This window comes from Lissotriton vulgaris, chromosome 7 (assembly GCF_964263255.1).
Source record: "Lissotriton vulgaris chromosome 7, aLisVul1.2, whole genome shotgun sequence".
In the NCBI taxonomy this organism is placed as follows: domain Eukaryota; kingdom Metazoa; phylum Chordata; class Amphibia; order Caudata; family Salamandridae; genus Lissotriton; species Lissotriton vulgaris.
In genome coordinates, this window is record NC_141695.1 from 1,623,451,784 (window position 1) to 1,623,464,909 (window position 13,126).

Below are 13,126 nucleotides of genomic sequence, written 5' to 3' on the forward strand. Positions count from 1 at the left end.
TATTATATCTGAAAATGGAAGAAATTTTAATCGCAAACAGAAGAACTAAATAGTGAACAAATGCAATTTGTGAATACAGGGTGCTACCCCTGGTATAGATCTGTATGGTGCTACACCACAACACTCCCAGTATTTTTTCTCACCCAGTTACAGTCGCTAAGAGCCCTTTGGCAGAGGCTTGAATTGGGCACAGGTGCAGATTACATTCCACACAGGTTTGGATGCTCATTCATTTTGCTTTTTCTTAAACCCAGTCACTTCTCCTACACAGCCAGGCAGATTTCTTTCCTCCCTTGGCCAGCAGGAGGGCGGGTGGGCGGATAGGAGGGCAGGTGGGCTTTTCAGGCAGGCAGGCAGTAAGAGAGAGCATGAGCTCTGTCAGCAGAAAATGCAGACTTCAGGTGTTGTCCTCTCACCTCTGGTATGCTGGCTGTTAGGTGGACCATAACCCTTGTCACACAGCAGTCCTTCAAGTACTCTGCAGAGCATTTCTTTACTTGTTCATGAAGGTCTTGGAATTTGAACTACTAAGAAGGGTAGTTTGGGTTTCATTTTTATACACCTGTTCCGTACCAGTGATGTCGATCCAGTGTCTCAACCTTTAGAATCGGTTTGGGTTTGTTCTCTTTTCAAGTGTCCTTCTCAGGCTGCTCTCCAGTCACAGCCTCTGTATAAAGTGATGCTTTTCACAGGACTCAGGACTGGGGAGGTCTTCAAGCAAGAGCACCCACAACATTGACATAATGAAGTGTGAGTTTTTTGCCCCAGTCTACCAATGGCTTTTCTAAAACTGTAATCGGGGAGAGGCAAAAGCACAGGCATGACCTAAAATGTCCTCACCTTGAACTACAAACAGCAGTCCCATCCTTTATGCCTTTCTTCAATCAAATGGCCATGCTCTGGAAGAACTAATCAGCAGCGCTTTGCTAACAACAACTTCATGGAATTTCAAAAAGTACCCTGTCTGCTCCCTTCTTACTTCATTGTCTGGATCTGCACCCTCCAACCACAGGTATGCAGGCAATACACTTCCACTGACTGGGGACACTAAATCCTCCTCCTCTTCCTCTACTAACTTTAGTACCCTAGTTAAAACACGCAGAAAGCCTTACTTCCAAACATGTACCACACACACTTGACTTACACACAGAATGCCATCTCGAGGTTCGGGGTTTCACTTAACAAAGGAACTTTACACAAGAGGGTCCGTACAGCAGACTTTCAGTGACACAGATAAAAAGGACAGCCAACCATAAGATCGGTAAACGCTGTTGGTTCCCACCACCCGTTTTAAGTGCTAAACCGAGGACGGGAACACTAGTCCTTGATCCAGTATGAGGACCTGCTGAGTGTATCCCTCCAAGTCACAGGACAGGGCCTGGGCATCACATTGTCAGGCTTTGACCTAGACCTCTGCACACACATTACAGTGATTCCAGGGCCAAAATTGAAGTTAGGATACCAGTTTCACATGCACCCAGAGCAGGGGTACATGCTAGCCAGCTTTGCAGGGGACATTCCCATTCCAACACTGAGTCGTAATTTTTCTGCTTGGCACTCCTTAGATCATTTGACTTCAAAGTGCCACACTGCAGAAATAGAATATTTAGCAATAATACTAATAAGCAGGGAATAAGGGTAACTATTGTTGTTGTGCTCTGGAAGATTGTAGACGGTTTCTCCTGATGGGATGGGTATCAGCAGAGACACCAAAGGAACAAGCATTGGCATAGCCATTAGGTCTCTCGCTTTTGGGACCTTCTAAGTATTTAGTTCTGCAGCACAAAATCCTTGGTGCAACAACACCAACTCTTGCGTGGCTAAACACTTATAAGGTCCCAAAGGCGAGACCTATTGTCTATGCCAATGCTTGTTATGTTTTTGTTCTTGGGGGAAACCGGGCTAGTGCCAGAAGGGTCAAGGGTGAGTGGCAGGTAGGTGAGGAGTGAATGCCAGGAGGGACAAGGGTGACTGTCAGGCCATGGGGGTGAAGGGTGAGTGCCAGAGAGGTGAGGAGTGAGTGGGAGGGGAAGGGTGAGTGCCGAGAAGGGGGAAGTATGATTGTCAGGGGTGAGGGGTAGCTGCTAGGCCAGGGAGGTGAAGGGCTAGTGCCACGGAGGTGAAGGTTGAGTGCCAGGTCAGGGGGATGAAGGGTGAGTGCCAGGGAGATGAAGGTTGAGTGCCATGGAGGTGAGACGTAAGAGTCAGGAAAGTCAAGGGTGAGTGCCAGGGAGGAGAAGGGTGAGTGCAAGGGGTGAAGGGTAGCTGCCAGGCCAGGGGGATGAAGGACTCGTGCCATGGAGGTGAAGGGTGAGTGCCAAGGGGGCGAGTAGTGAAAACCTGGAGGCACATGGGTGAGTGTCAGGGAGGTGACAGTTGAGTGTCAGGCAGAATCAATGCTGAGTGCCAGGTGCGAGGAGTGACTGCCAGGTCTGAGGGGTGAAGGCTGAGTGCCAGGGAGGTGAGGGGTGAGTGACAGACTGCAAACAGTAGTGAGCTGGGTCTAGAAGGAGGTGCAGAGATCATCACCCGGTGTGTGCCAGGCTGGGACGCACCAGTGCCAGGCCAAACTTGGGTTGATGCAAGAACCTCTGAAAGGCGGCTGCCAGGTCACTCGAAACCTTAGTACAGGAGTGGGGTGTGCAGGCAATAGTAACATCTTCAAACAAGAAACTATTCAAAATCCTGAATACTCCACTTTATGGTCTTGCAACCTTATGTGGAAAATAATTAGCAAATGAATGGGCTTCCGTAGCGGTTGTGGTGTGTGGTTGTGTGTGTGTGGTGTGGGCGGTTGTGTTTGTGTGTGTGGTTGTGTGTGTGGTTGCGTGTGTGGTTGCGTATGTGGTTGTGTGTGGTTGTGTGTGGTGTGTTTGTGGTTGTTGGCTTGTGGTGTTTTGGTGTGTGGGTGTGGTTGTGTGTGTGTGTGTGTGGTGTGTGGGCGGGTGTGGTTGCGTGTGTGGTGTGTGTGTGTGTGGTTGTGGGTGTGTTTGTGTGTGTGTGGGTGTGGTTGTGTGTGTGTGTGCGTACTGTAATCCATGCAAGTTGCTTGTTGGGAGCAATTAAATTAGGCCAGATACCAATTTGTATAGTTGGTAGGCATTGACGAGCAGAGTAAATACGTGGTCGTGCACGGAAGAGACTACAAAGTTTGAGACCAATAATTTCATTCATAAAGCTAATAATAAAAAGACTATTTTGATGCAACTCGAAAAAGTTTGCACACCATTGTAATTTACATTTGGATTCAAACTAAAGTGAAAGTGATCTGACGGAGGCAGAGGGGAAAGCACGGGAAATAAAAACAAGCAACTTAATGACCTGTGACGGAGGAAATAGATGGTGGCTGCGCGCATGCACGCTTGCGTGAACGCAAGTGAGTAGCCAGCCAGTAGCACTTTGAAAACTCACCTACGAAATGTCTCGGCCAGAGTAGCGCATGCGGTGGATTAGGCAAGACCTAAAAACGGCCATTTGGGAAGAGAAAGTAAAATTGAGGGATAAGTGAATGATGGCAGAAGCTGAGACTTGAGCCAGAAGAGAAGTGATTGGGATATCTAGAAAGTTAATTGGAGTAAGTAGGGAAGGCTGGTGTGCAGTGTGACCAAATACCTCATTAAAATGGCTCCAAGACTGCGTACTTGTCGCAATAAGAAAGTTTAAGGAAGCACCAAAAGGCATATAAAGTAGCTGGATAAATCAGCAAAGCGTCCATTGAAATAGATGCTATAAAGAAAATAGGCAAGGAACGAGGACAAAGAAAATAAAAAAACTCAAGACGGTTAGATCGAAAAAAATATCAGCATTCAGGGGAACTGACGAAATGACATTTAAAGTGGGATGTATCATATTTTCCTAATGGGGAAAGAATATTGTCTTCTTGTGCGCTCGAGGCAAATTAGCCATACCTGCTGAAATAAAAAAAATTGGCACCATTGCTCTACCTGTAGCTCTACAATAGGCCTGTTGTGCGTTTTAGACTACATAGGAATTCCCTTCCATCGCCTCCCTGCCTTTTGACTGGGATGTGAGCTGTGGACTTCTTTGATTTGAAAAAGGACCCGGGTTTCTAAAAGAAAAGCGAATTACTTCAAAACTAGGTCGCAGTTCACATTAACTTGTGACGGGTTTGTGAATCTGTTTTTCCCTTGATAATTAAGCATTTCATGTTTTTGGCAGTTTACAGAGATTTTTTTGTTTGCTACTGCTACTTCTTGAGCTGATTTTGTTAGGAATCAGAATAAAACCCAAGTTGATGAATCGCTTCATGAAGTTGAAATCTTTAATCAGTTTAGTTCATTAGTTGTTCATTACTTTTCCACTTGTGTTAAATGTATTTTTTGATGGAAGTTAATCAGAATCTAAATTAAATTTCTAAATGAGGCAAAGTCACCAAGTTTGGTATCCGAATACCATACCATGCAGGTCAGCTATAACAGTCTATTGCAATGTAGTGTCAGAGAAAAAACACAGGTTATGTACCTAGTGATTTTATTCAATTTTTTAAAATATGCGGTGTAATAAATTAACGCTATGTAAGCTTCTGGGCTTTTTGGAGTTCTGTCGAACCCAAACCTACAGGAGAGAAGGATATGAGAAGGGGATGGAATTAATGGTGGAGAGCACAGAGGTAGGGTCAAGGAGTGTGTTCATCTTCCAGACACAGCATTGGCACATGCAACAACTTGGAGAGAACAAGAGATAAGGGGAGAGGTTGAGGGCTACAATGGAACACCCTGGATTACGGAGACAAGGAAGGGTTTCTAAACCCATATACGAAGAGACGGGAAAAGGAAGTAGTTAGGAGCAATGATTAGAAGGCTGGGGTGATAGGTTAGTGCATGCAATGTGCATGCTACCAGCTTTGTTATTTGAAGACATGGATCTAAAGCAAAGCTCTGGTGTGGGTGGGTTGAGTTTAGGAGAGAAATGTGGATATTCCATCGGCCAGAGAAAGCGCTCAAACCTTGGAAGCTAATATAGAGGCCAGTGAGGCCACCAAGTCTGACATATAATTTGTAGGCAAACAGGTTGTGGTGCCCTACCACCTTCCTTCTCCTAGTGTTGGTAGACTCGTTCTTCCTCGTCCTAATGGATAAATTGTGGTCAGGCTTATTGGAATACATACAAGATCTAATAGATAATGTGCCTAAAGAAAGACCTAGGATGTTTTGTAGATGGAAGGGTTCTGTGGGGCTCTAGATCCAACCCTAATAGGTCTATGTGGTGGCTGCTAGACCCAAAGTCAGCAGCAGCAAACTGATAAATCCAGATGGGCAGAGTCGGAAGAGCCCTATGCAAGTGAAAGGGCAGCTTGGAGAAATATACTAAAGCCTGGGTCTAACACACTCTCACCCCGATACACTACTTCTTCATAAGCTCAGGCCCTGTCAAAACATGTGTCGAGTATATCTGTAGTGGGCAAGCCTCTAATATAACATGCATCCCTGTGTCCCAATCTATGAAGCACATGGAAGGATGCTAGCAACCACCTTATAGACCTTATCCCTCATCAAGGATGGGCTCGGAATGAGAATGGACATTAAACTTGAAGGGGATGGTACATTTGACCTCCGAAGTATAAGTAATTGTCAGAATTAATGGAAAGGATAAAAGAAGAGGGACTAACACAGAACTAAAAAGACAGTGCCTCTTGAGGTTATTAGAGCAGGGAAAATGTTGATATTTGCATACAGGGCCTAGGTAGGTGAGGTTGCTTTCTGTCCTTTTATCCAAAGATAAGGGTAAATGGAATAATGTAGATATTAAGTACACAGTAGTGATATTAGACTAGTTGTCACAGTGAGACAGAAAGCATTGGACAAGTACTACATTAGACATTAGATTTTATTTACAGTTAGAAAGTGCTGATCTTCACTATGGTGAATGTATTGGGAAAACGTATTGGAAAGGTAGTCTGTTGATGCACCATGAATAGATTTGAAGACTAGTGTTGGAAGTTTGTACCGGGCTCCTTCCTGATCAGAAATCCAGTCTGCTCCATTGTGATAGTGATGTTTTGTTAAGTGCTCTTTAACCCACGAGGGTATCATGACGATAGTGTGAATTAGGATGTTTCTGGGGAGAGTGTATAAATCTCTGAAAATCTCCTTTAGGGCAGTTGCCAAAGAGACTGAATATTTGTTGAGGAGGAGATCACATTATTGAAATGATCCAATTTGCTGATCAGTGAGTGTTTTGGCTTTATGGAGGGGATATGATGACAGATTTGATTTGATATTTAGCTGCTGATGAAAGATTTCAAACAGTTGGTTGGGTTGGAGAGAATGTAGCGGCTTCCTTCAGATAGAGTGAACGTCAGTATGTCCAGAGGAAAGTAGCTAGAGCAAAGTGTAGAGGTAGTCATAGGATGAATTAAAGTAAAAGGCCTCTGTCTTAAATAAGTTCAGCCTGAGGAAATTGAGGGCTACCCAGTGAAGAATAGTAGTAAGACAGTCATTTACATGTGATTGTACAAAGGGTGACAACTTTGGGAAAGAGAAGATGTTCTTGACGTCTGCATATATAGGATGTTGGAAAAGAGAGATGTTGTCACTAGGGGAAGTAGTACAATTAGCAAAAAGGAAAGGACCCAAAACGTAACCTGTGGGACTCCAACTGGTAATGGAGTGGGAGTTGAATTTTGGATTACCTCAACAGAGATGGACCATTGTAGGAGGTAGGATGAAAACCAAATGCGAGTAGAGCCTGAATTGCCACAGGCCCTTAAAGCACAAAGTATATTTAGGGTCCACAGTTTTGAAAGATGCAGCTAGATCAAGTACTGGTAGGGGGGATGATAGGGGGTTGTGGTGGGCTGAGGTGATGAATTTGACTAGGTGTGTGACGGCTCTTTCAGTGTTGTAGAGAGAACAGAAGCCCTATTGGAAGGGATTGAACAGATTGGTAGAATAGAGATAGAAAGTTTAGACAGTAAGGCAATGTATTCAAGTAGTTTACAAAAGTAATTTGAGACATTGGGCGATGAAGGGGAATGTGGGATCTGCTGCCGTATAAAATATGAGAGATCGGTTCTGAATAAGAGTGGACGGTTGAATATTGTGGTCAGACAGAGGAGCACTTTGGTTGTCAAAACAAGAGGTTTTTTGGTTTGAGGACTGAAAATATTATATGGGGTGTATCTGCATGTTCTTCATAGAGTTTGATTCCAAAATGTAAGTGGAGAGACTCTAGGATGTGCCTCAAGCTGAGATGCAAAGCAAAGTTGGAGGTGAAGACCCATGTCACTGATGCAGGATTAAAATATGCATGTCAGTACTGCAGGACAGTAACCACAAGAGGCCACATAGGTGATGATAGTGGATTATAGGAAAACAATCAATATAAAACCTTTTCATTGTGCAAAAGCAGGTCTAACTTTAATAACCATGAATATACGTTTTCATCGCATAGTAAAACAAATCTGGCTATCCAAGGAAGATTGGACTAAGGAGAAATGGAAGTATTACAGGCAAGTCGAGGCATCTTTTAAGATCGGTATTTCTTTCAGAGACACTGGGCTGTTGTGAAATATCTTTTCTTCTCAGAACTAACCACTCTCAGCTGACTAGTACAGTCCTGTCCAGGTTAAACCAAATGAGTATTATATGTAAATAAAAAGTATTTTATCTCACAACAATAAGTACTCGATCAAAATGGTTAGCATCTTATGCCAGCGCAGTCCACATGCTTAGTACCTAATTAAGGCATTGGTGGTTTGATTTGTATGATCTACTGGCGTCTGTCTACTGCACGTTGGAAAATAATCTTGTGCAAGTGGGTTAGATGTCACTAGCAGGAGGAATGACTTTTACCTTAGACTTCCACATTAAGGTAAACGTTGACATTTTTTCTCAATTGCTAGGTTGGTAACTGAGTGTTTAGGAATTTTTGATACACTAAGGGGTCGATTATGAGTTTTGACGGTGCAGGAGCGGGCGGTACACCAGCGTCGCGCCCCCGCACCACTGAGACTTGCTGCCGCCTGCCAGGTTACAACTTTAAACCTATAAGTATTGACATACATTTGGCCATATAATACCGAACCTTGTATGGTCCGAAACATATGTTTACCAAACTGTGGTGGTCTGGTGAATTTGTTTTTGCAGCTAATGAATGGCACTGCCCTGTCCAATGTTAACCGTTGAACTGTAGAAAAGTAACGTCTAGTTGCAGTGTTGTTCTTTAAAGACTAGTTGTGATGCCATATTCTGGTTTGTAACAAAGTAAATCTATTTCAAACAAATGCTCTTTTGTGAAGATTTGAGAAAGATTCGATCAACATTTAAATGTGTGTTTTTTCCAGGTGCCATGCCTATGCAGTGGTGCTGCATGCTTACTGTGCAGATGTTGTCCCAACACCAACAATTCCACTGTAACTCGATTGGTCTATGCCTTTCTTCTTCTCCTTGGCACGCTTGTCTCTTGTATAATGTTGGCACCAGGAATAGGAGAACAACTGAAAAAGGTACTACCATAATTGTTTTTTACAACTTTGAAATAATGTGCATCTTATAAGCCACCACAACATGTTTTTATTTCACGTTATGTTTTCCTTTGCTTCTGTTAGTGGTTCTAACTGCCCATGTTTCTTGCCAAAGAAGATCCCAGAATAGCAACAGTTGCCTCTTTTAGATATATCTGTCGCTATAATTTCTGAGTCTGTTTTATGTATGCAAACATATAACAAAGCTACTTTGCAACACACATGTGCTTCACTATTGTGCTGTCATTATGTTAATCAACAGTAATCAAAATATGTGTACCTAGGTAACCCACAGTAATACATGGAGAGTTACAAGGCAAGGAACGTCCAATGTTGGCCCAAGACAATTGAAGCCTCTACAGATTTTTAGGATAACTCACGACTGTATGAATAATTCCCATGTACTTTAACTGTATGTAAACATATCCCGTGAGATATGCTGCGTGTCTAGCATGAATCTCCTTAGTTATACCACATGGCCTAAACTCTATGTAAACCTTTTATAAGCACTATTACCCAACTGGCGTGACACTTATTGAATAAACATTGGCAAGGAGAAATTCTTGAGGAAGGATTCAGAACTAGTACCCTTTAGATTAGACACTGAACGTTGTCAAAGTTGTAATAACCTGCTGAACAATGTGTTAACCTACTGAATTATATAACTTAATAGCTTACATATTCACTGGACTATTTTATGATAAAATGGAAAAAGATTGCCTGTGTAAGTTGATCTAATTCTTTCTTTATATGGTTGAATTAATTCAGTTCATATAGCTATGTATAATTAAGTTATTCAAAGCACATCCAAAAGGTTAAAAAAAAGTTAGTGCCACACATTACTTCCTCTTCAGTTTCTTTATTTGACAATATTTTCTAGAAGGGACAATTTATCAAGCCTGAGTTTTGTAAAGATGCCACACAGGGGTATGTTTTCTAAAGTGGAAGGTAACGATGTTATCTACTGACTTTGTTTCTGAAAACAGTTTGTTTTTCAACTTACAGACTCCTAATTCAATCATAACCTCCTCATACAGACGTTTGTAAGTCCTCACAGGGCCTTGTTGTTTAATTATTTATTTTGGGCCTAGTCTATGTAGTTGAAATTCTCTCAGATATCTGAAATGATCACCCACTTTGCCTGTGCAAAGAGTACTTAAAAGGTACATATTAGTATGAATATCCCAAATGCTGTCTGCTACAGAATATTTACAAATAAGAATGTTATCAAAGGTCATTTCTAAGTGGTAGTGGCACAACACAGTCCACCTAACGGTTTTCCATATCATTTTGTGCTATTAGAATTATTAGTTGAATTTAGGAAGTTCCCAGGCCTTTGTGTAGTGTACTTATTTGGCATTTGATTGCATAAGTCTCCTTATAGGAATTCTACTATAACTTCTTCCAGATACACTGCTCCTTCTACAAGCTAACACTGTTTGCAACTTGTGCTTCTTTGCAAATGAAGCACTCTTCAGAGTAAATCTAGAGAATGTTTTTACTCCATTTTTTAAATTAAAAATGAGATGCTCACATTGTGACTGCCATGGAACACTATTTATTCCCCGTGCTTTGGAAATGACCATAGCAGCTATCATGAAAGTGTAATCCAGAGGCATATTACCACTGAGACCTCGATCTCCAGAAGCAGCACTCAATTCACTATATTTATTTCTTTAGTGGTACATACTGTATTTTTTTATTCTTGTAATGTAAAACAAGTGATCATTTTTGCGAAGAAGAGTTTGTATAATATGTAAAAGACATGTAGAATAGTGGAAGGACAGAGTGAAGAATGATATGGGAGGCATATTGTTTTGTAATGGTACAATTGTGTCTTTGTGGAACTCTTTCCAATTTGAGGAAATAGGTTTAAATACTTTGAAATTTCTCATAGGTAACTTTTTAAATAAATACATTTAAATAATTGCTTACAATGCATAAACAAAAATTAAATAAGTAAGTGACCTTAAGCGACACCATTCTCCATAAAAATATCATTATTTTACTGTTTGTGAAGGACCCTTCGTTTGGGAAATATTTAAAAGCCATCTTCAGTCTGTGTCTTTCTGTCAGTCCAAATGTTGGGGAATTTTCTATTTGCAAAAACATTTCCAGCAAGATATTGGCAGGCAGGAAAAGAATATGGCTCGGTGATCAGGAACATTCCAGGAGAGACCATTTAGAGTGTGCTACTAAAGGCTTAGGGCAGCTGCTGTCCCACGTCCATGCTTTTGGAGTCCACTTTTAACAGCATTCCTTCCTCTCCCAAAGATTCAAGAAAATGGTGGAGAACCTTGGCACCACAATTGGCTATCAGTGATCGCTTTGTATTTATTCTGGTGGTGGACAAAACCCAGATGGAAGCCATTTTGTTTCCACACCAAATCCATGGTGACCGATGTCCCTCTGCTGGGAATTATAACTCATGTTGACCAACTTCTGGTACCGGAGCTGTGGTTCTAAAAGGAGACACTGTGTCGCATAAACATGTTGATGACAGATATCTTGAGAGAAAGATCATTCCCAAACCCCCTCCTTCTCAAACTCCAACATAGTTCTCTTTTCTAGTCTGTTTCCCTTTTGGATTTAGAGATCCGGAGCTCAAAATCTAGAAGTCCACTTTCAGGTCCATGTATTTGTCAAGTTTTTTTTTTCATCTTTCCTGGAAAGCAGCATTCCTAGTTACCCTTACTTCAGCATCCAGGGTTACTGCGAAACAAGCCCCGTGTTCCAGTAAACCTTACACTGTGTGCACTATAAATAAGGTTGAGAATCCATCCACTATTTACCATTAATCTGATTTTTGGTTTCCCAATAAATCAAAGTATATTGCTTACGATGTTTTTGCAACATTCATTTTCACCAAATGAAAAATAATTATCTCTCTGTACCCTTGATTCAAAGGGGCATTTTTGTTCTTGGCTATTATTCCAACATTCCATCCTTCACTTCTTCGTTTTCTCCTGTCTGACATCTAGACAAGACTATTAGATAGGAAAATTAGAAAATACTAAACATTGTTTATTTATGGCATAATTTGTACAGGATTAGCAACATCCTAGCAGTCTATAGTTGCTGGATTGCATGTTTCATAGTAGTCTTTTATCAAAAGCTTAAATCCCTTTCTGGAAGGCCTAGTACCCATTCTACTGGGAGAATCATAGCTATGTTCTTGCTTGGACTGATCTGGTTGTAGAAATGTGTATTGTATTTACTAGGCGTTCAGCTCATACCTTTTCAATGCACTACTGCTGTATACGGAGTCAAGAAACTGTCCCCTCTTGGTGCAGGGCTTTTCTTTTAATCCAGTTTGTTTAGCTGGCTGTAAATCCTTCTCTTATCACCCTTTTCCAGTTTATTGTTCTCGTTTCCAACTTTGGTATGATGGCCATAACGGTCTGTTCTAGTCAATGTTCGTGTGTTACCCTGAAGAGTCCATGGCGAAGAGGAGACAGGTACTTCATGGATTGTTGACCAGACTGTCTGGGATAACAGAGAGGGAAAGATGGTCACTTTTGAGATAGCAATGCTTGTTCCAAGCTTCTGATTGAACTGACTCTCAATTAATGTAGCGCTGTCTGAGATTGGCCAGTCCGTGCGCGAAGCTATGCTGCTTACATGCTCATCTTCTGTCATGTTTTTCTTATAGAAAGGGGGGATTAAAAGTGCTTCTGGGGCTACTTTCTCTAAATTCTTCTTTTTGAGAAATTTGGATGGCTGTCTTTGAAAAAATAAACTAAAATGTACCTTAGACATGCATGTTAGAAACGAGGAAAGTTTTTCTTGTCAAGTCAAGTATTGTGAGATCTCGCACCTTAGCAGAGGTATTGTATTGTCTGTTTATAAAACGAATGAACATTCTGGAGATTTATAAGTAGGTACCTTTCCTTTTGCTGCCCCCACTAAGTGAATGGGGTGAGGGAGCTTGTGTAAGGGACAAAATAGAATGAATGCACTGGTCTGTTTTTGTACTGACATCAGTAAGTTAATTGACTGTCATATTGGAAGGAATTTGCATACAGTGTGCCACATCCATTCAACCGCATACGAAGCCAAATAAAATAAGGCTGCTTAAAAAAGAAAGCCAGACAGTTGAGTACACACATACCTTTAATTATTAGGCGTTCACGGGACACATCTGCTGGACAATCTAAAATATGACATGAGACTGAATGTGGACTGCAGAGTTCTCACCCCATTATCGCAGCTTCCTTGAGCTTGTTTTGCAGTGAGCAGGGAATTTCCCATGTATGACTCACCAGCTGGCACAAGAGCAGTTTCAGGCGAACGTGGATTCGGGTTTATTTCGGCTGCCTCAAGCAATCGGGATTCCATTGTGAATTTGAAGGATTTGGAAAGTACACCCTACAAGTGATCGGCAGTTTACATGTAAAAGCAAAATAAACTAGGACTTATAAATCAAAGGTTTCTTTTTTTTTACAGTAAAGAAACCAAGTCGTAAATTGATATAAGGTGTGTTGGGAATGTGTGCAGAGCGGGATTCTTGGTCTTTACGAGCTTTAAAATTACCGGGTCAGATTCTCCTTTTAAACAACACGGCAACAGGGCACTAGGGCAGGGGTGTTTTGTAGCGTAAGTAAACGGCATTCTCGGGTTTCCAAGTGCCAGTAGCGTTCA

General features: G+C 41.7%; 1 protein-coding gene across 1 annotated transcript in view; it reads left to right on the forward strand.

Moving 5' to 3' along the window:
- Positions 1-13,126, forward strand: part of SERINC3 (serine incorporator 3) — a 117,237-nt gene that overhangs the window by 21,606 nt on the left and 82,505 nt on the right. Inside the window, exon 2 of the mRNA XM_086932557.1 lies at positions 8,306-8,467. Within this exon, the coding sequence (XP_086788683.1) occupies positions 8,306-8,467 (162 nt within the window). The remainder of the gene's footprint in view (positions 1-8,305; positions 8,468-13,126) is intronic.